At 30.2% G+C, this 21,206-nt stretch overlaps 1 protein-coding gene across 6 annotated transcripts; it reads left to right on the top strand.

Moving 5' to 3' along the window:
- The first annotated feature begins 208 nt into the window (after positions 1-208).
- On the top strand, positions 209-20,800 carry LOC134725192 (intraflagellar transport protein 56-like). 6 transcript variants are annotated; one of them, XM_063588822.1, is made up of 19 exons: positions 209-322; positions 2,967-3,107; positions 3,725-3,817; positions 4,616-4,730; positions 5,734-5,757; positions 7,828-8,023; positions 8,488-8,557; positions 9,046-9,147; positions 10,303-10,377; positions 10,897-10,999; positions 11,635-11,744; positions 13,585-13,648; positions 14,322-14,354; positions 14,999-15,087; positions 15,808-15,891; positions 16,465-16,534; positions 16,965-17,071; positions 17,549-17,682; positions 19,339-20,800. In XM_063588822.1, the coding sequence occupies exons 1-19, from the start codon at positions 320-322 to the stop codon at positions 19,451-19,453; spliced, it is 1,728 nt and encodes a 575-aa protein (XP_063444892.1). In that variant the 5' UTR covers positions 209-319; the 3' UTR covers positions 19,454-20,800. The 6 variants fall into 6 exon arrangements, with proteins under 6 accessions (XP_063444892.1, XP_063444893.1, XP_063444894.1 ...); XM_063588823.1 differs by lacking the exon at positions 19,339-20,800 and adding an exon at positions 18,652-18,938 and having other exon boundaries at positions 240-322; XM_063588824.1 differs by lacking the exon at positions 14,322-14,354 and adding an exon at positions 14,259-14,279 and having other exon boundaries at positions 242-322.
- Positions 20,801-21,206: the final 406 nt, after the last annotated feature.

The following is a 21,206-nucleotide window of genomic DNA, read 5'->3' as shown; positions in this document are numbered from 1 at the left end:
GTAGAATTGAAGATTTCGCACTTTGTAATATTCCCATTTTGATTATATCTGCATTTCCAATCCTGATTTCAACGATTCTGAAATACAATATTCTTATAATTCATTTATTTACAAGACCAAGACAGTGCTGATCCGAGACCTAAAGCCTTTTATCACTTTGAATCATTTGAACGCTTGTAAAGAAGAAGAAAAGAATTAGTGAAATAAAATAATGTTTAACACTGACTTACACGCATGCGCAGTTATTGCATTCCAAGCAAAGCTTCATTGACAACAAAATCGTTTACAGTGTTGGAGAAATTTTTAAAATCATTTCAAAATGGTAACATATTTGAAGTATTTGATAAATTTAAATTTATGAGAACTGCATGTCCTTTTGATAAGAGCACACATATGGTGTAACGTCAAACCTTAAAATGGCACCACACGCACTTGTTTCCATGTTAACCCTTTCAACGCTACACAAAAAAATAGAAAAATGGTTGCTGCTGCTGCATTTTTTGTGTGTTCATTCATTAGAACAGTATATTCCTTTTCAGACTGCTGTATCTTTTTTTATTATAAGAGATACAGAGAAAGTTATTGCATGAAAAATGCTCAGGAGAGTATGAACTGTAATGTTGGGCAGTTATTTCAGTAAAATTTTTATCAGGTTACCTGGATTTTCAGGTAATTAACAGGTAAAAGGTGTAATTTATTACATTTGTGTTGAATTTTGAATAAAAACTACTTTTAGTCTTCATCTATTTTGTTGTTTTATCTGCCATATAATAAAGAAGACATCAATTGCTCGATTTTGTAGCGCATTGCACCATACACAACGGATTATGTAATCGTGGCACAAATCAGTGGCTCCGTTCTCAAAATTTTCAGTCAACCTCCGTTTTCCCCCCTTTTTCTACGTCTCGTAATGATCGATCAAATCATATTTCCCACACGAATTGAATGTAATAAACACGTTGAGGTAACAAGAAACCTTTTAACTAATCCTCGTTGTAAGTTTCCCCATAGAAATGCTGAAATATTTCCATATTTACAGCTTCGTTTCCGATTTCCGCCATTTGCATTTGTCAAAATATTTGTTTTTATTTTCCTTCAATTATCCTTCTACTGCATGATTTTACAATAAAAATTGCCGGGATTTCAAGCGCAAATGAGACCTTGTATATCCTTGATTCATACAAGGAAAAATTAGAGAGGACCCGAATAAAAACCGAATGGTTTAAGAGTCCTTACGAAAAATCCGTTGTCATAGCGGCATATGCCGCGAATAGCAGTGGCGGACGGCGTATGTCATCGCGGCATATGCCGTGTATAGCGTTGAAAGGGTTAAAAATCTTTTTCAGATGATTTTTGCTTCACATCATGCTGAAATCCTGTACAACATTTGAATACAAATTTTTATGCTAATTTTCTTGGCTCGGAGAAATTTTTCATTCAAGTCATTAATAATTGTTCTTTTCGTCTTGTCTCTATTTATCAATTATTTTAATTTAGTAAGATTATATGAGTTATGCATAAAATTTACCTGTGAATGGGAAGGAAGTCTGTATGGCCAAATATTAGCTTGTTTGCTTCAATCGGGGTAGGTATTTATCAGAATAATAATAAATAAATAATGAATAAGCTTTATTTAGAGTTGGCAAGGTAAATAAACATAGACAAACATAATCTCTAATGAGCTTTTAACCAACTTTTTTTTTTGAATTAAATTTAACAGTTCAGAATGTTATTTAAAAAAAATATTGCAATAAATTTTGTTGATCAGATTATTACACAGTGTATCCTTTGAATTCACAATTATATAGATTATCGTACTTCTACGCCTGTCTACCATTTAATCTACAGTGTATGAGGACTTTATTAGTTTTGATATACATATTTTTTGTGTGATAAATTTGTTCTCCTTGATTGTTTTGATGCAAATAGTTTGTGGTTTTACATAGTAATAATGAAGTATACAGAATTGGAATATAAATCATCCCCAATTAAACTCTATCACGAGTAAAATTTAAAACTATTTAGCAAAGATTGTGAAAATGGTCCTTTTTGGTAAACATCGTTAAGTATTAGAACAAACTGCCTCAAGATATCACTAAATCAAGTCACTTGAAATATTCAAGTTTCAACCAGTTGTTTTTACCAGTTTTTCATCATGCACAACTATTGATCATATTGAATGTGGGCAGTATTTGGAACAAGAAGCAAAGCAATTTATCAGTCACCAGACTTCTTGAAAAAAATTCAGGCTTGGCATTGGAATTGATCCTAATGACAATTAATGAAAATCTTAATTTTTTTTAAAGAAATAAATGTTGTAAGCAATATTTCAGCCTGTTCACCTTTACATGGAAATGAAGGAATGAAATACTTTTGAACACGCTGTAGACACTGGATTTTGTCATGGTGAAAGTTCCTCCATCATTAGAGGGCCTCAGGGAAGATTAGTTTATTGTAACTAACTGAGTTTACCCTCTTTAAATATAGAATTTATGATTATTATTATTATTATTATTAAATCTTCATCCATGGAGATCCCTGACTGTTATGTGATTGATCTTTTGAAATGTCAGACCATATGCATGCAAAATGTTTTTTCAATACATCCTTTTCAGCTTAGGAAGAAGACTCGCCTGAAACTTGAGAAAAATCTGTTATCCAAAATTAAACCTCATTATTTTGAATAAATTGAATATTTGATTCAGTAAATATAGGACAGTGTTAGATGATTGTAAATGAACCAATAAAAAATACAGTGGTCAACAATAGAAGAATGTCTCTATACCAAATATCAGGCTAAATAGCCTTGTGACTTGAACAAGCCAATTACAATGTCAAATATTTTTAGGGAGACTACCATGGACATAGATCTAGATCTGCCATCAATACAAGGTTTATATTTTATTTGATTATTTGGACAGACACATTTAAGTGGTAGGATTAATATGTATTTTTGTTTTCTTTAGATGCTCTCACGTGCAAAGCCGGCCATTGGGCCTGGCTCTACAACTCCTGCCAAAGAAGCAGATAAAAAGAAGAAAAAAATACCAAAAGTTGAAGACTTCTTAAACCTTAGGGACTACACTGGAGCAATAACACTTTTAGAAGTAAGTCATGTTTACAAAGTATTAAAAAAAAATAAAAAAAATTGCCACCACTGGACTTGCAGCAGCCATCTTTTACTCAACCATATTATAAACTTTTTGTTATACATGTACGAACATGTATATTGTTTGAAAATGAATGAACGAAAGGAGATACTAGTCAATGAACAGCATATCAATGAACATAATGAAACACGCATCCAAAATTTTTAGATTGTTAGGTATGTCATGTATGTAAAGCTTTCTAAAATTATCATCTTTCTTACATTCATCTTAAGCTTAATGCTGGACTACAAAACACATTGCAATCTATAAAATTACCTGAGTTGACTTCATGGACTATTTTAGAACCAAAATCTTCTGACTTTTTGAATTCTTAAAACTATGTTTTGTCGAGTTTCAAATCAATCAGTAAGTGTTAAAAATGTACTTGTTCACTTAGTGTGCCTATGGTTGAAAAATAATTTTTCATTTCAAAATGAAGGAGCTTTAATCAAGTTAAACCAACCAATTTCACATCCTTGAGACCTTGTCATTTGAGTGATTTGAAAAATGAGTATATTCACTTTACATGCTTTAAGAAGTACCAAATGTATTTAGGTTATGATTTCTATTTTTAGTTTAACAGAAACAGTGGTAGAGGAAATGATGAAACTGACATGTGGATAGCCTACTGTGCATTTCATTTGGGAGATTATAAGAGGTCTATGGAGGTGTGTAAAATAGCAACTGCTAAAATAATCTACTACCAGATATTCCATTTAGTGGCAATTGACATGAGCCTTAATTTTCATTTTACACTTAATTTTAAATGAAATTCTTTATTACTGAAAATGGATATTGCATTTAATGTATGGAAATATCATTTCATTATATGGGTCATAAGATAATGATTGGTGTCTTCTTAATTAATAATGTCTTAAACATTATATAAATAACACATAGCTGAGAGGGTGATAGAGCAGATTGGTACCCCGAGAAAACATTGTCAACCGCGGCGAAGCCAAGGTTGACAATGCCTTTTCAAGGAGTTCCAATCTGCTCTATCACCCTCTCAGCTATGTGTTATTTAATTTATTATACTGAATGTCCTATAATTTTTGGCTTTTACAGATTAATTTTATTCTAAAAGTATTTTCTATGACGTCACATTCATAACAACGTTACGGGTATTAGAAAAAAACAACTTCATTGTTCTTTGAATAATCGATTTCTGATTGGTCTAGACGAGAGGGTAACATTAAAAAAAATTGTCACCCGCTCAGCCATGTGATAGAGTAAATTGACACCCTCGTCTTAGCCAATCAAAATATGGCATTTTAACGTGAAGTATAATAAATGATATTGTTTCACATTGAGTTCATGCTGTTATGATTTGAATTTTTGTTTTCAGATAATTTTAAGATCACAATAAAAAAAGAATAATTCAATTCAATATTAGAAAGAGAGAGTAAAGCTGTTCTTAAAATTTACCAGTTTTTACATTCTGTATGACTTGTTCTTGCTAACAGGAGTATAGCAGATTGACAAAGAAGGATGGCTGTCATCCAGACCTGTGGACAAATTTGGCATGCTGTTATTTTTTCTTAGGAATGTATCCAGAGGCTGATGGAGCAGTCCAAAAAGGTGAGCAAATATCACAGAAAAGAAAATGCTTATTAGTAGACAGTTTCTTAAAAAAGTTTTGCACATAGGGTAATTAGATTAAATGTGCAAATTGTTGTTAGATGTACAATATAATAATCCTTTTGAAATTCTAAAACCTATCAAACTTGACCGTTTTGTTTCAGATTCCCTTCTAATATTTATATTTATTTAACATAGTTTTCAGGTTCTGAACCTTTACCGATTTTGTATGTCGAGGGGGATACATGTATTAAATATACTGCAAAAAAAATTGGAAGACATAAACTAAAAAGAATTTAATGATGTAACTGATTAACAAGAAGTTTCTTCTGTGTCAGAAAGAATGAAAAGAAAGTAGAAGTAATCAGGAGTCAATTTTTGAAATGTCATTGAATTCATAATATAAACTGACTTTTTAATTTATTGATTTATGTTATATGTAGGTGTTGATAGATCATGCAAAAATGGATTTCATTCTCCCACTTAACTGTATTAACTCAGATACTGCATGTGTGTATTTTCGCACTAACATACTGGCTGGTAGCACTTTTGATTTTCACTATTATCTTCTTGTTTTAGGATTCTGACTTTTATTTTATGCATTCCTGATAATATTTAAAATACAAAAGTGCACGTAGCCATTCCTCTTTAATATATTTGTTGAGTTAATAAGGTATTGCAACATCCTCTGTATAGATTTACAGTTATCTGTGTGAAGACATAAAGACAATTTGAAACTATGAATATATTATTATATATACAGTAAACACTGTGGTTCAGGCAAAATTTGGTACATAATTTTAAATGTGCCAAATAAAATTTGTATGTCTAAATAAATATGATAGATGCTTGGTGTAAAAAAATATCTGTCACCTTGCAATATCTATTAGTTTCACTTTAACATAGCACTATCTACACTATTTTATATTGACTGTGCCCATTTCGTAGTTTTATTTTCTGTTCATTTACATGCAAAACACTATTTTTCGTTGCTGTATTTTAGCGGTTGTTCCTTTTGACATGTATTGTAAGTATGTGTTTACCTGTTCAAATTCCTTATTTGTTTATTTTTGTATGCATTTTTTGTCACATGTCAATGAAATATATATTTTTTATATAGTTATTCAAAATTTCATTTTCAGCTTTAGAAAAGTTAATTTTGTCAGTTTTTTAATGGTTATCATTCCTAAGGAATATATTTATTATTAACAAGTTGTAAGAAGTCCATAAAAAGGCCTGTTTTAGGTATTATATGCATGTTGAAAATATATATTGCCTTATAAGATACATGTAAGTAAGGTCTTGTATATAAACCTCCTAAACTTTTACATCAAATGATATGTAAAGCATGCCCTTAGGCTTTGAACTTTATTTTTTGTTCTGTAAGTTTAATATTACAATTTTACAAAGCATGCTCAAACCATATACAATACATTTACCTCAATTGATGTAAAACAATTGTCAATACATATACAATTTTGCATGTATAAATTTCCAGCATAATGTCTCTTTTCATTGATTAATAAGGAAGCAGACAAAAATAATTTTTAAATCGTAAATAATGGTCCAAATGTAAATACATATTCTGCTATTTATAATTTATGCAAGTTTCATTATGTCTTGTCTACTAAAGTAAGGGAGCAGTATGTTTTCAAATCGGTTTCTCTAATTGCCATGAATCTGTGGTCGCACCAAATTAACATTTATAATAATATAAAAATTTTGAAATATATAATGAATTCATGTTGGACCAGATATCTTGGTTGAGTAAAAATTATGTCCTTTACTCCTAACTTATTTTCTTGAATAACAACTTACATAGTATAATATTTGATCTAATAAGCAGTTCCCTTCCATTTCTTCTTTGGTGGAAGAAACCTATTTCAACTTTGCCTTATATTTAAGACCTTGCTTAAAAGAAATTTGGAATCTCATTCACTGACAAATCACTGTCAATAACATACTTACAAGAATCCTATTCACCTTACTTCAACATAATTGGTCAAAACCTTTAACTTAGAGTTTGTTTAATTATAGTGTTCCATACAATAAATGCAAATACGCAGAACTTGCATGTAACCTGCATTTTCAATTATTTCATTTCTTCTGTAAATGAATAACCAGTTATGTTAGTAACTTACAAAATTCATTGTGCATGAAAATAGGACTACAGCTAACCAATTTGATATTTACTTGCAAGTTTTGAGAGTTGACAATGTCCTGTATTATTTTGGTCTAAGCTAAAATATCTAGGCTGAATTACTTCTCAATTTTGTGAGCCATCAAGACTATTTACAGAAAAATTGGTTGTTCGCTTATTGTTCTTAAATTGAAGGCGAATATCTTTCTTTCATGCATATTTCAATGCTGTTCATATAACTTGTTTCCCAATTATTGCAAATATCATTGATCTTCAAAATTGACATCAACAAGAACAATATGGTTTTGCGATACCAAGTACTGTAATCCTTGTTCATATGGCACATCTTTGTTTTGCATATTAAAATTGAATGGGAACCCAAAATCTTCATTAAAACATGTTAACAGTTCCAGTTTGCTAATTTTGTTTCTAAAAAAATACACTTGAATTTAACAAAAGAAAATTAAAAAATATCAACTTCCTGCACCAGACACCTGTGTGCACTTTTCACCTTTGTGCATGATTTATGAGGTCATGATTTTATTTGTGTTATCCTTTTCCAATGTCTATGTTACAAGAATTATCTCCCTTGTTACAATAACCATTTGCATAATTGTTGTTTGAATAATGTCTAGTGGAAAATATGTAATGCATGGTCAGGACAGCAAAAAAATATCATACTGAAAGCTATATAGTTGTAAGGCCAAAATTATAAAATAGTTTATTATTTTTTACCCAATCAGCTCATATCTGTGAGAGTGCAACAATTAATGTTTTATCTAAGACAGACCTACTCACTGAAATTACCAAGAAAACTAATTACTTTTATTAACAGATTAACACAATTTTCCCTAAAGACCATCAATATTTACCTTGTAGAATTGAAACTTCCTGTTACAGTTCACATTTTAACTTAAAATAGGTAAAAATAACTAAAAGATTTCTTTTACATTTCAGGTCCTAAAAGCCGATTACAGAACAGATTGCTATTCCATTTATCACACAAGTTCAGTGATGAGAAACGATTGATGGGCTTCCATCAGAACTTACAAGACATAATAGAAGATCAGTTATCCCTAGCATCTATACACTATCTCAGAAGTCATTATCAAGAGGCTATAGACATATACAAACGTATTCTCTTAGATAACAGGTTAGAACATACACAGTTCACTTGTAGTAGTGAACATGAATAAACATTTAGGTATATGACAATGAGAGAGCAACCCCTAGAAACTAATAAAGACATGTAGAGGTGTAAAGAAACTTTTTATGAAGTCCAATTATTAGATTGACAAAGACAGCAAATTTTTTAATTGAAACTAACTATTAAAATTATGAAGACTTAAGTCATGTAAGTCTATAAACAAATAACAGACAGAACACATTTTGACGTTCAAAGTTTCATGAATTGTGGAACACTTTAAAATTAACATTTAACTGCAAAATGAAAATGGTTTGATATCGTCCTGATTCATAGTAAAGAAGTTATCTCAGTGATTTTTCTGGTTAGACATAAGCATCATAGCATTAAAGAAAACTCATATTTAAATATTTATTTTTGAACAGTTAAAATATCAAATTCAGAAAGAATTTCATGGATTTTTTTAATTTCAGAGATTTCCTGGCATTAAATGTATATGTTGCTTTATGTTACTACAAGTTAGACTACTATGATGTGTCACAAGTAAGTAAACCTTGTTGCAACCAAAATTATTTTTATTTAAATTCCACCAATATTATTGTAAATAAACTTGTTTATCTTTATATTATAGAGAAATTTCTGTTCCATTTGGTGTTTAATTATATCCTGCAACACAATATTTTTCCATATAATTTAATTACATGCATTTTCTTTGTGTCCAAAATTGAATATCAGGAGTGCCCTTATATATATCTGTTCAGTTTTCATCTTTAATATATTACCAATCAAACAGGACTAGAATATAGCATTTTTTTACTGCCAGCTTCCTTTATAACATTCATTTTAACTGTAAGGTTAAAGTCTTTCAAACCACAAAATGCTTGCAATCATTTAGAAAGATATTGTTTACTTTGCTTATAAATAATGACTGCTGGAATGCATTTGTTTTCTTTAAATTCATTATTATCATTTTATGATATTATAAGATAAATATTTGTATGATTTTGAAAGTATGTATTTTATTATTATAGGAAGTTTTAGCAGTATATTTACAACAGTACCCAGACAGTGCTATAGCATTGAACCTGAAAGCCTGTAATCATTTTAGATTATACAATGGAAAGGCTGCAGAGGTAGGTACACTCATAGTGTTTGAACTTGAAGCTTAAGCTGCAATCCTGAAGGCTGGTTATTATACCCCGGCTTTAAAAAGGGGGGGTATACTGTTTTACCTCTGTCCGTCCGTCCGTCAGTCAGTCAGTCCGTCCCATGAAACTTTCGTCACATTTTTCTCAGGAACTACAATACAAGGATTTCTAAAATTTGGTTTCAGGGTTTATCTAAGTCAGCTACACCGTGTGATGCGTTTTCAGATTGATCACTTGACAACTTCCTGTTTACCGAACACTTGTATGATTTTACACATGATAGCCAAGTTGAAAATTTTCGTCACATTTTTCTCAGGAACTACAATACAAGGATTTCTGAAATTTGGTTTCAGGGTTTATCTAAGTCAGCTATACCGTGTGATGCGTTTTCAGATTGATCATTTGACAACTTCCTGTTAACTGAACACTTGTATGATTTTACACATGATAGCTAAGTTGAAAATTTTCGTCACATTTTTCTCAGGAAATACAATACAAGGATTTCTGAAATTTTGTTTCAGGATTTATATAGGTCAGCTATACCGTGTGATGCGTTTTCAGATTCATCACTCGACAACTTCCGGTTTACCGAACACTTGCATATTTTTACACTATTAATATTATCCACTTGCGGCGGGGGTATCATCAGTGAGCAGTAGCTCGCAGTTTACTTGTTATTTCAGATTTATATAAGATGGAAAGGTTAACAGGACTGGTGATGCAGTACTTAACTCTTTTATCAATGTTTTCATTACTATGAGTTTTAATTAGATGATTAAATTGAGACTGGAAATGGGGAATATGTCAAAGAGACAACAACCAAACCAAACATCAGATAACAGCCAAAAAGCCATCAGTGGGTCTTCAATGCACAAGATAATCCTGCATCTGAAAATAAAATTCTGTCTAAGCATTAATTGTAAAATTTATTTGAAAGTTCCGGTCACATACAAAAATAACGGTTTTCTCTTTAATCAAAAGAATAACAGTATTGTGCTTGTTCTTTAGACTTTTTATTATTTAACGTTACTATTAAAATCTTGAGTCGGTCATCTCCTTTATTTTAATATAAACTAACTTAATATCATTTTATAATGTCAAAGTGATATTTATCCTTAACTATTATTTATATATTTATAGGCAGAATTAAAGAGTTTACAGGAAATGGCCTCACCATCATTTGTGTTTGCTAGAGATCTCATAAAACATAATCTGGTAAGTCATTGTCTTCATGATGTGAATGTAGCATCACATCAAGTTGTTGAACCCAAAATGATCTAGAACAATAAAATTGAGAATTAAAATGGGGAATGTACAACGTATTCGTAATCATCTTTATAAAAGAAAAATTGCATGAAATGCTGCTGTAAAACATAAATTAAATATGGAAACATTTACATAAAACATTTGATAAAAATAGCTTGTATAAGTTCTTAGAAGCTTAATGACGATAAAAGCATTATTTAATCGTAATACTCAATGTTGATGATACATTATTATTTTAAAAACAAGAATGTCTTCTCTATTAGATGTAGAAATGAATTTCACTTTCACTTTTATTCATAGTAATTCATAATGTTCATAAATGTTAAAGTATGGTACCTTTTACATTTTGAAGTCCAATACATATAAAGTTTGGTCAGCACTCATTTGAATGTACAGGCATTTTAAACATAGTTTGTGCATTATATCTTGCTGTTCATATTCTTTCTTACCAGATTATTTATATTTTAGGTTGTATTCCGTGGAGGAGAAGGATCATTACAAGTATTACCTCCCCTGATAGATGTCATCCCTGAAGCCAGACTTAATTTAGTTATTTATTACTTAAAACAAGGTAATAACATAATTTTAGACTGCAAAAAAAAACATAAATGTAACGTCAATGCTACAGTCTGTTTATATGTGTTACCTGTAAATTAAAGGTCATTTCAGATTCACCATTCACCATTTAAAGTTATGGCCCTTTATTTTTGTTGACTGGAGTTTTACTTGGTATTTGGACAAATTTGTCATGCCCCAGTTTAGGAAAAAGGGGCATTAATTTTTGCCCTTGACCGTCAGACCATCCCACCTATTTTCTTTTCCACACTACCTTATGTTTTCCTCATCCAAATGAGATAAGTTTAACCTCTTAGTGTTGAAATTCATATTAACAATAGTAGAGGTCAAAATTAGGAATGGAAATGGGGAATATGTCAAAGAGACAACAACCAGACCAAAGAGCAGATAACAGCTGAAGGTCACCAATGGATCTTCAACGCAGCAAGAACATCACCTGGAGGTTGTCCTAAGCTGGCCCCTAAATAAAAGTGTGTACCAGTTAAGTAAAAAATGGACATCACACTAAACTTCAAAAGGAGGTTTCTTATTGGTGTATTAAATTGTCCTAAAATACAATAGCAAACAGTGAAATGAAATTAAATAAAAATAGATCGAAGAACAATCCTGCATGGCATGCTTATATTTCAGATGATGTAACAGAAGCATACAACTTGATTAAAGACTTAGAGCCAACAACCCCACAAGAATACATATTAAAGGGTGTGGTAAATGCTGCTTTAGGACAAGAATCTGGATCAGTAAGTGCTTTATCTTTATGAGTTGCTTGGTAACATATTTTTCTAGGTAAATTCTAACCAAGTGTTATATATTGTAATAGCTTATTAATAGTTATTTACCATTGTAATTCAGATTTAAACTATGTCATTTTAAAGTAATTTTTCTTCTGACATATTCAGACCGTGTAAGTCTTTCCTATTGAACATGTATAAAAACATATAGTCTTCAGTCTTTGTTGTGCTGCCTTGAATTTGGCTGGAAGATTTATCTTTTGTGAACTCTGTTTACTTAGATGATAACCTGCTAAAAATAAATCAAAATGATCTTTTATTATTAAAAAATGCATTGATAAAAATAGGAACCTACTCAGAAAGAAAAAGGAAGTGGTGCTCCTGTTGAAACGAAGGTATCAGATTTTATAAAGGAAATTGAAGTGTAGCTTTTTATACCAATTTTCTGGTACTTTTTGCTAATTTTTGGTTCCTTCTTTGGCTTCTCAGATATTGTAGTCATTAGATGTGTTTAGTCTTGCAGATTTCATTATTTGGGATAGAAGCCTCTTTAGAAAAAAATATCCCATACAATACTTGATTTTCATTTTACTAGTAAATTTATGTAAATCACAAACTAGAATGCACTGACGTAGTTTTTTTTCCTTTAAAGATTTAAATACATTTTGACAAAAATGTGTTCTAGAATTCACTCTTTTTCACCCCTTTTACTAAGATTTAGTGAAATGTTATTTATTCAGGATGATTCAACAGTGGTAAGAAAGAGTCCTTTTGAATTAACACACATCTTGGCACAAACTAAAGTTACTAATTCATTTAAAGAAAAGCATTTCATCTGAAATATTAAAAAAAGTTTAATTTTATATGAAGAAAATTTTATTCCAGTTTGTTCAAATTATTCTACTAGTACTAAAAAAAATGAGAAAATTTAATCATCAAATATTTGTTTTTTTAACAAAGAATATATATAAATGTGTGAGTTGCGAATAGTTTTTGTTACCCTTATATTGGAACACAAACAATTCCTTAACAGGTCATTCATATATCTCATTGATATTCTGGTGTGTGCAATTCACAAATAGGATTTCCCAAACTTTAGGTCCTGATACTTGTTAATCATAGAGTTCTATATTAATCTTGGGCTGTTTTCAAATATAGGTAAATAGAGGTGTTTGGTGAATAGAGGTCTTGAAATGTCATAAATCTTTTACTTCAGGGCAAAAGGCTATCAGAAAGGGGCTGACCCAATATATGCTAGAATTTTAACAAAACTGCCAATTACTATATTATAAAACTGATCGATTATCTTTAGGAGAGTTTATTTTAAAAGACTCACAGCCTGCCATGGAAGTCTGACACATTATTGCATACCTAAGTTTTCATGTTTGTAAAATTTCTCATAGTTTGTTGGAAGAAATTTTAAATCTGCTGAAGTGTTGTTTTGAGTTTTGTAATTAAAACGTGTCTTGTTTTTCACTTTCAAATAATCAATTATTGTAGAAATTTCTCAAAGTAAAAAAAAAAAACATCCTATGTAGAATTTAGAAAATTACTAAATTGCAAACAAATCCAAATTTTATCAAATTTCATTTTTTTGTCAACTTTTTTCCTTCTTTCTAATATATCTATTATCAACTTAAGCTACTGTAATTGAGAAATATGGATGACCTGTAGTGTTATTGGTTTTTGACACATTTAAATATTGCACTAATTTTCATCAAAAGTTCCATTAAAAGCATTCCATTTTTGCATTTATCAAGTAAAAGATAAAAAAGAAAATTAGAATCTTTTTGAAAATCAGTTAAAACAATTTTACAACAAACTTTCAAAAATGTCTTATTAATTTCAGAGAGAACATTTGAAGATAGCTCAGCAGTATTTCCAGTTAGTGGGTGGCTCAGCCAGTGAATGTGGTGTGTATTTGATAAAAATGTTGAAACTATTTATAACTATGTACAGGCCTGCTCGCAAGTTGTTTAAGTCTAAAAAACTACGCAAGTGGTGGAAAGCGAGACATAGACGTTGCTTTTCTGGCAGTGTAGACTGTAGACTTCTTAGTTTGATGGGAACTTCCTGTGACGGATTAATAATATTTTTAATAAAGTTGCATTACTTTCATAACATATCAGTTTGAGGACTATTTCAAGGCCCTGCCCCCTAGGTTTGGTCCACAGACTTTCAAATAATAAGCAATTTTCAATAATGTTTTCTGCTCAAGATAGTTTGATAGAAACTACTCTTGATAAGCAATGATAGAAACTACTCTTGATAAGCAATGATATTTTCTATAAAGTTGCATTACAATATATATGGGATATCCATCCTTCCCTTAAACTAAATCAGTATATGCCTTATTAAACACAAAAAGCAAAGGAACAGTCATTATTGCTGTTCTATATCAGTTTGTCAACCATTTTTAGGCCCTGCCCCATAGTTCATGGTCCAGCAACTTTGAATTTATAATTAATTTTCAAATGTAATTTTTATAATATTAATGATAAAAGTGGTTTGTTTTTTCTTAAGGACTGCAGAATTATATACAGAGTACGTAAGAAAATTTATTGTTGATTTATTGTTTACTTTCAGTTAATGTCTCGCCTGCTATGAGAGGGGCTGAAGGTGAGACATAGGTGTTGCTTTTCCAGCAGCGGGGGAATCAAACACACTAAGATCAGAACATCTAAGTCTGATGATCATTTTGGCACACTGCCCTCTTTGTCATGGTCCAGCAACTTATAATTAATTAGCAATGTTGCTGTCCATCACATTTTCTTTTTCTGAATTTTAATCCCAAAAGGCGAGACATATCTCTGTGTCAACATGTTAATTTTTTTTTGTATTTGCTGTGAAGGCCAATAAATTCTACACTTTTCTTTATTACATCTTTACTTAAATAGTTATCAAAGGTACCAGGATTATAATTTAGTATGCCAGACGAGACCAGCGACTTATTGAGACTGTATATGGCACTCTACCATTGTCTTGTAGTAAATTTTCTTGATTGGTTGCTGTCTCATTGACACCAGTCAAGTCAAACAAACTTAGAATTTTAAAAAATTTGAACAAAAGCTTTTTTTCATTATCATGAAATAACATCTGGATAGAAGCTTCTTAATAAACAAGATTCAAAATTTTCAAGGCCAATTGAAGTGACGTAGTGAACTTTGGTATCAGAAATAACCTATGTTTCATGTTTGTTGTTATACCTACATAGTGTCTATATTGTTGACATGATATTATACATACTTATTGATCTTTTTCAGATACCATCCCAGGCAGGCAGTGTATGTCATCCTGTTTCTTTTTGTTAAAACAGTTTGAAGATGTATTGATATATTTAAACTCTATTAAGGTATGATGATTTTTCTAAAATTGTTTCTTATTATATATATATTATTGTAAGTAAGGAAGCGAGTGTCCTTGAATACACTGTGAAAATGGGGAAAAAATGCAAAAAAGATAAAAAAAAAATATGCTGTGATAAACTAAAATTACACAATTAGTTTTTCAACTCTTAAATACATTGTTATAATGATGCAACAAATGAAAACCTATAAAATGAAAATATAATTATTATATCAGTTCAAATAATTGTCCGAGTATTGAAACTCATGTGAATCTATTCTTTCTCATACCTAGAATTCAGTTTTATTTTCCAAAGCATGTATAATGTTTGTTGGAAAAAGTATCCAATGTGAAATTATTTTTTCAAGGTTCTTGCAAGTTTCATTATAAGTATAGAGATAAAATTCAAATGCAGTCAAAAAGAAGGATATTCATCAATATTGTTGAACTACTTATTTTACTACATGTACTATTTTTCGACTTATTAACAGATACAGTGAAACATGACTAAACCAAATCCTGTATAAACTAAAAACCTGTATAAACCAAATATGTTTGTAAGCACCATCATATGAAATTATGTGTGTTGTGAACCTAATGAAACCGAACATCAGCCAAAACCGAACAAAAATCTTAAGACCTGAAGAGGTTCAGTTTAAACAGGTTGCACTGTATAAAAATATAAAAATCAAATTGATCATTAACTTGAGCATTTATTGTATTGTAGAGTTACTTTTACAATGATGACACTTTCAACTTTAATTATGCTCAAGCCAAGGCAGCTGTAGGAAACTTTAAAGAGGCAGAAGAGGTAATCTTCATTTAGCCAATAGATAAAGGTTTAATTTATTGCTGGGATGTTACTCATGGTGTATAATACTTTGAAGATGGGAATTTCCACAAGTGCTTACTGTTGATCATTGCAGGATTGAAATCTTAACTTCACAAAAGATATTTTGCTTGAGTATAATTGGTCTTTATAAAGATTTATGATAGTTGACAAGAAAAAAGTTAATATATAAGCTATAGAAAACATTGCTAACCAGTTTTGTACTAGAAATTTAAATCGATAAATTTTAGTCTGTTAAAATGGACCACTTTACATTAATGGATGCTTATTTTTAGGTCAATATATATGTATATCTGATTTATTAAATACGGATATGAAATGAGCTTTTAAAACCCTTAATCAAGATACACTTAAGTATGACTTGAAATGGTGAGTCTAAGAAATAAGGAAATGTTTATCAACTTTAAAATAATGTAATCACAACCAAACACTACCAATGATCCAGGGACAACAACCTTAATCCACACAGTCTATGGAAGTCTTATATTATATTTATATAAATATAGTTGCTCATAAATGTTTGATATTTTATAGGTGTTTTTATTGATACAAAGTGAGAAGACAAAGAATGACTACACATATCTCAGTTGGTTAGCAAGATGTTGTAAGTACTTCAGAGTATACTGTAGCATCCTATCTATGCCTCCTACAAACTATTTAGGGCTCTGTTATTTTGTACATTTGATTTGATAAAACCAGAAGAGTTCAGAAAGCCATGAGCAACCAAATATATAGTAATCAACCAACTAGAAAATAATTATTTTTGTAAAAGGAATCCATGTTAACAATGGTATTTTCACAATAAATAAATCACAGTATAACAGGATGTAGTTAGTGGTGTTTTACATGTAAAAAATGATATGATGAGAATTTGGTTTGATAATTTGAAAAATACATATATGTAAAAAACTGTTCAATGATTGTCTTTTTTGGAACAATAGATGATAGTACACTTTTCAATTATTGTATAAACACAAAAACAAAACAAAGACACATTACATATGAAATAAAAAAAAATATGAATATTTTTCTAGATATAATGAACAGAAAGGCCCGACTAGCCTGGGAGTTGTACCTGAAGATGGAGACATCAGGAGAATCATTTAGTTTGTTACAACTTATAGCTAATGATTGTTACAAGGTATAGCATTAAAGAAGTTCAAAAACTTGAAAGATCAGTAATATTTGGTATGGTAGAATTTCTGCATTTCTGCAGATTCTTATATTCAAAAAAAAAAAAAGTCATCAATTGCCTTCAAGTTTCTTCATTATGGTAATTTGAATTTCATAATTTTAAGGAGTCTAGAACTGATTTTTGTTAATTTAAAATTATCATTTCATGATAAAGACTAAGTTTAATTCAATAAATGATGACAAGTTTGTTGACAATCACTAAATTTTATCAATTAATAGGTATAATACTTATCTTTACAGGGTAGTACATTTTTAGTATGCATGATATATGCAATATAATATTAGCCCATTTTCAATTTTACAATAAAGGTTAATTCCTGTTTGCTCATTTGCATCCTTGGTTGAAAAAAGGTAAATTTTAGTATTCTGTGTTTTGATGACAAAACAATTCCATAATGATTTATAACTAATTCTTATACTGTAGATGGGGCAATTTTACTATGCAGCTAAGGCATTTGACGTATTAGAGAGACTAGACCCTAATCCTGAGTACTGGGAAGGCAAGAGAGGGGCTTGTGTGGGTGTTTTTCAGATGATTATAGCTGGACATGAACCTAGGTTTGTATATCAATATCAGTTTCTTCTTGCAGTGTTTGTTACTTCTTGTCATCAATTAACCAGGGGGGGGTCTCAACATGGGATTTTGGGTACAGGTGTGCAGCTGGGATTTTAAAAACACCCCCCATTCATATATTGAATAATTGTGAAATCCCTACCTATACATATATTTCACAGCGAAATCATAACCCATTCATACATTTATCAGCTCAAATAGTACCTATATGCATATACAATCGGTCAATTACTACCTATTGATATATTTCCTCGGTAAAATTGCACCCCATTGATATATTTGACGGATCAAAAAAGGGACCCATTCCAGCGGCACATATGTATATACCTTTATATAGGAAGAGACCCCCCCCGTGCAATTAACACAGTAAACTATAGAATTTGTTACAAAAAAAGTTGAACACCAAATATTTAAATAATCAAACAAATCAATTGATTGATTTATTGATTGATTGTTGGCATTTAAAGCCACTTTTACAGCTATTGACTACATCATGGCTTCAAGATTTAATTGGCGGAGGAAGCTGAGGTACCTTGATAGAACCACTGTTATCAAACAGATGATCAGAGGATATCTCCAAACATATGTCCATCAATACATTTTAATTGGTCATAAAAAAATCAAGAGCAGTATTTAATAATTTATGAAATTTAACAATTCTTACAATGCTGTATACAGTGATAAAAATAACTCAGTTCCAAATTGATGAATTGTACATACTGAACCTTGAAGATAGAAGAGTAACTAGATTTTTACAACACACAAAGACCTATATCATAGTTCTATGAAATTGCAAATTTGAAAATACAATAGTAATAAAAAAAGAGTAATAGAAAGGTAAGAATGGTGAATTGACAATAAAGTGTCTGTCAAATACTTTCAAGGAAGAAGTCTAAGCGAAGCATGATGTAATGTGTCAACAAATAAGCAAAATTTTTCCTTTATCTGTGCAGAGAACAACTACGTGAAATTATTCAACTGTTGAGGAATACAAATAATCCACAAGCAGAATATGTAATAAGGACACTGAAAAAATGGGCAAAGGATAATACAGAACCAGTTTGAATGTATTATTGTACACCTATATTGTGTTGTCATTTTTATGCCTTAGTACATTTTTAATCTTTGCAACTAGATTAGAAGAGTATTTTATTTAAAGTTGTAAATTGTTATGAGTTAGTTGTTGTAAAATTTTTCAAAAGTAAAACTTATCAGTCCACAATAAAACTGTAAACTTGTGCCATGGTATTATATTACAATATTTACATATTTTTATGACAACATGGATATAAATATATATTATATGCATGATCACTTACATATATTATCTGCATTATCAGAATCAGTATTAATTATAATTATATTTAAGTAGTCATTTATATAATTTGCACAATTTTAAGAGTTTGTTACAAGTTTGTTGGTAACCTTATGGCCTCAAATTAAAAAAATATAGAATAAATTTATTATTTTAAACATTTGTATAAATCTTGAGTATATTTGAATGACTAATTTCAAGTCTGCATAGTGGATGAGTGTACTAACTTGCATGAAACACTTAGGTTTTAAGTTAGAAAAGATAACTATATATTGCATGCTTTTTGCCTATAGTATTAACAAGTAGTATATTAATTAATTTGTAGGGATACATTACGTGATGTCATCAACATGTTACGGAACACCAGTAATCCACAAGTAGAGTACATTGTACGGACCATGAAGAAATGGGCCAAAGACAACCTAGTCCCTCTGCCTTGAGGTGTTCTTGTTAACTGTGATATTTAATTGTTGAACACTGTTTTATTTGGGAGACTTACTGTAAAAGATTTATATTCAAATTCATGTTACCACATTGTTCTAAACCTTGAAAACATTTGGGTAATGAAGATCTTATCTTACTTCATTTTTTTTGTCAATACACATCTACTTCAACATAGACATACAGCAATTAAGTAACTATGCAGTTTCAATGTTGTAACAGATTTTTTTTCAAGGTTCAGTGATAGCAATAAAATGAAGAAGTGAGGGCAGAAAAATTAAGCAGATATTACTTGGTTTTTGTATGATCACTTATGAAAATTGACAAAAAAGGGTAATCAATTTATTTAAAGACCTTTCAAAAAAGAATTTTTCAGTATTTTACAAAATGATAATTGCGACTTTTTGAGTACCGTAGTAAAAATAATATCCATTGATTTTACTAATACAAAGCTGTGATGCTGTAATATTCTTGTTTATTGTGCATTTGTTTTATATAAAAGCAGACCAATAGAAATTTTTCTGTCATACTTCCCTTGGAATTTTTGTTTTAGCAATGAATACCTCTACCATTTATAAAGCTAAAGATGATATAATTATGATGATCTACTAAAATGCAGTATACAGAGACAATTTGCTTGGCTGAAACCTATTTTTAAACATACAATAACTGCATGGGTGTTTATTAATGCTTGTGCACATATTACAAAGATAATATGTTTTTTTAAAGAAAGGTTAAGCTGCAACACAATACTAACAGTGCCTGAATGTTTATATCCCCAATCAGCTTCAGTCTTTTATGGACCTTTTCAGAGATAGTACTCAGTTCACCTCAGCTATGGAGACATTTAACTTAAAAGGCGTTATTTTCATTTCTCATGGAACAAGAACAAATCTTGATAAACTAATACAATTCATAAAAATGGCATTCTTTGTAAGAAGTATAAATTTCTTTTGTTTTCTTGTTTGTTAATGATGTATGTTGTATTTAAAATTCTGTCTTTTCAAGGTTCTTATACTTGTGCTAATTGTTTGAGTTCCTATTTTTGGGTTCTAAAACTACAAATATGTTAAAGCGATGCAATTTTTACAAAACTCAAGTACGAAACTTAAAGCTTACAGTAGACATTTTATATTCCTCCATAAAAAATATATACCCAGTAGATAATGTGTCATACAAGAACAAGAAATATAAAATGTAAAATGCTATTTGGTATGTTTTAAGTCCGTCCTTACATGATGTATATTGATATTTTTATACTATTTATGATGCATTCCATTTGTATAATAGATGTTAAATTTAAAATATGAATTTGTACAGTAAAATAAAATATTTATGAAGCTCTATGTGTTTGTTAATTGATTTACTATAATGATTAATTGGTAATTTATGACATGCTTTGGAATATTATGTCTTTTATCATGTGCTCTACAAGCTTTGTGAAAAGAAGAATTTAAATAACAATCAGACCCCAACAACAAAGTTTGTGTTGGTATATAGTCATCTCTTCATTTGCCTGAAAGGGTCTCAGTTGCTGAGTGGTCTAAGTAGTTTCTTCTGTAATCAGTAGCCAGTTAACACTGAGGTTGTGAGTTTGAAACCAACTCGTGCAGATGCACTTGACTTCAATCCAAATTGACTAAGATACTCAGTTTTCCTATCCAAGGTCGGAGATGAGGTGGTTTTCCATGAGCACTCGGGCTTCCTTCACCAATAAAAACTGGGCACCATGAAATAGCCAAAAAGTGGTGC

The sequence above is a fragment of the Mytilus trossulus genome, chromosome 7 (genome assembly GCF_036588685.1).
Source record: "Mytilus trossulus isolate FHL-02 chromosome 7, PNRI_Mtr1.1.1.hap1, whole genome shotgun sequence".
NCBI lineage: Eukaryota > Metazoa > Mollusca > Bivalvia > Mytilida > Mytilidae > Mytilus > Mytilus trossulus.
This window is presented reverse-complemented; position numbering and strand designations above follow the sequence as displayed.

Excerpts from the sequence above, each read along its gene's own strand:
- LOC134725192 (XM_063588822.1), top strand. Across the intron at positions 3,818-4,615 it reads ATTATAAGAGGTCTATGGAG|GAGTATAGCAGATTGACAAA; the intron begins GTGTGTAAAATA and ends TCTTGCTAACAG. Across the intron at positions 10,378-10,896 it reads ATCTCATAAAACATAATCTG|GTTGTATTCCGTGGAGGAGA; the intron begins GTAAGTCATTGT and ends TTTATATTTTAG.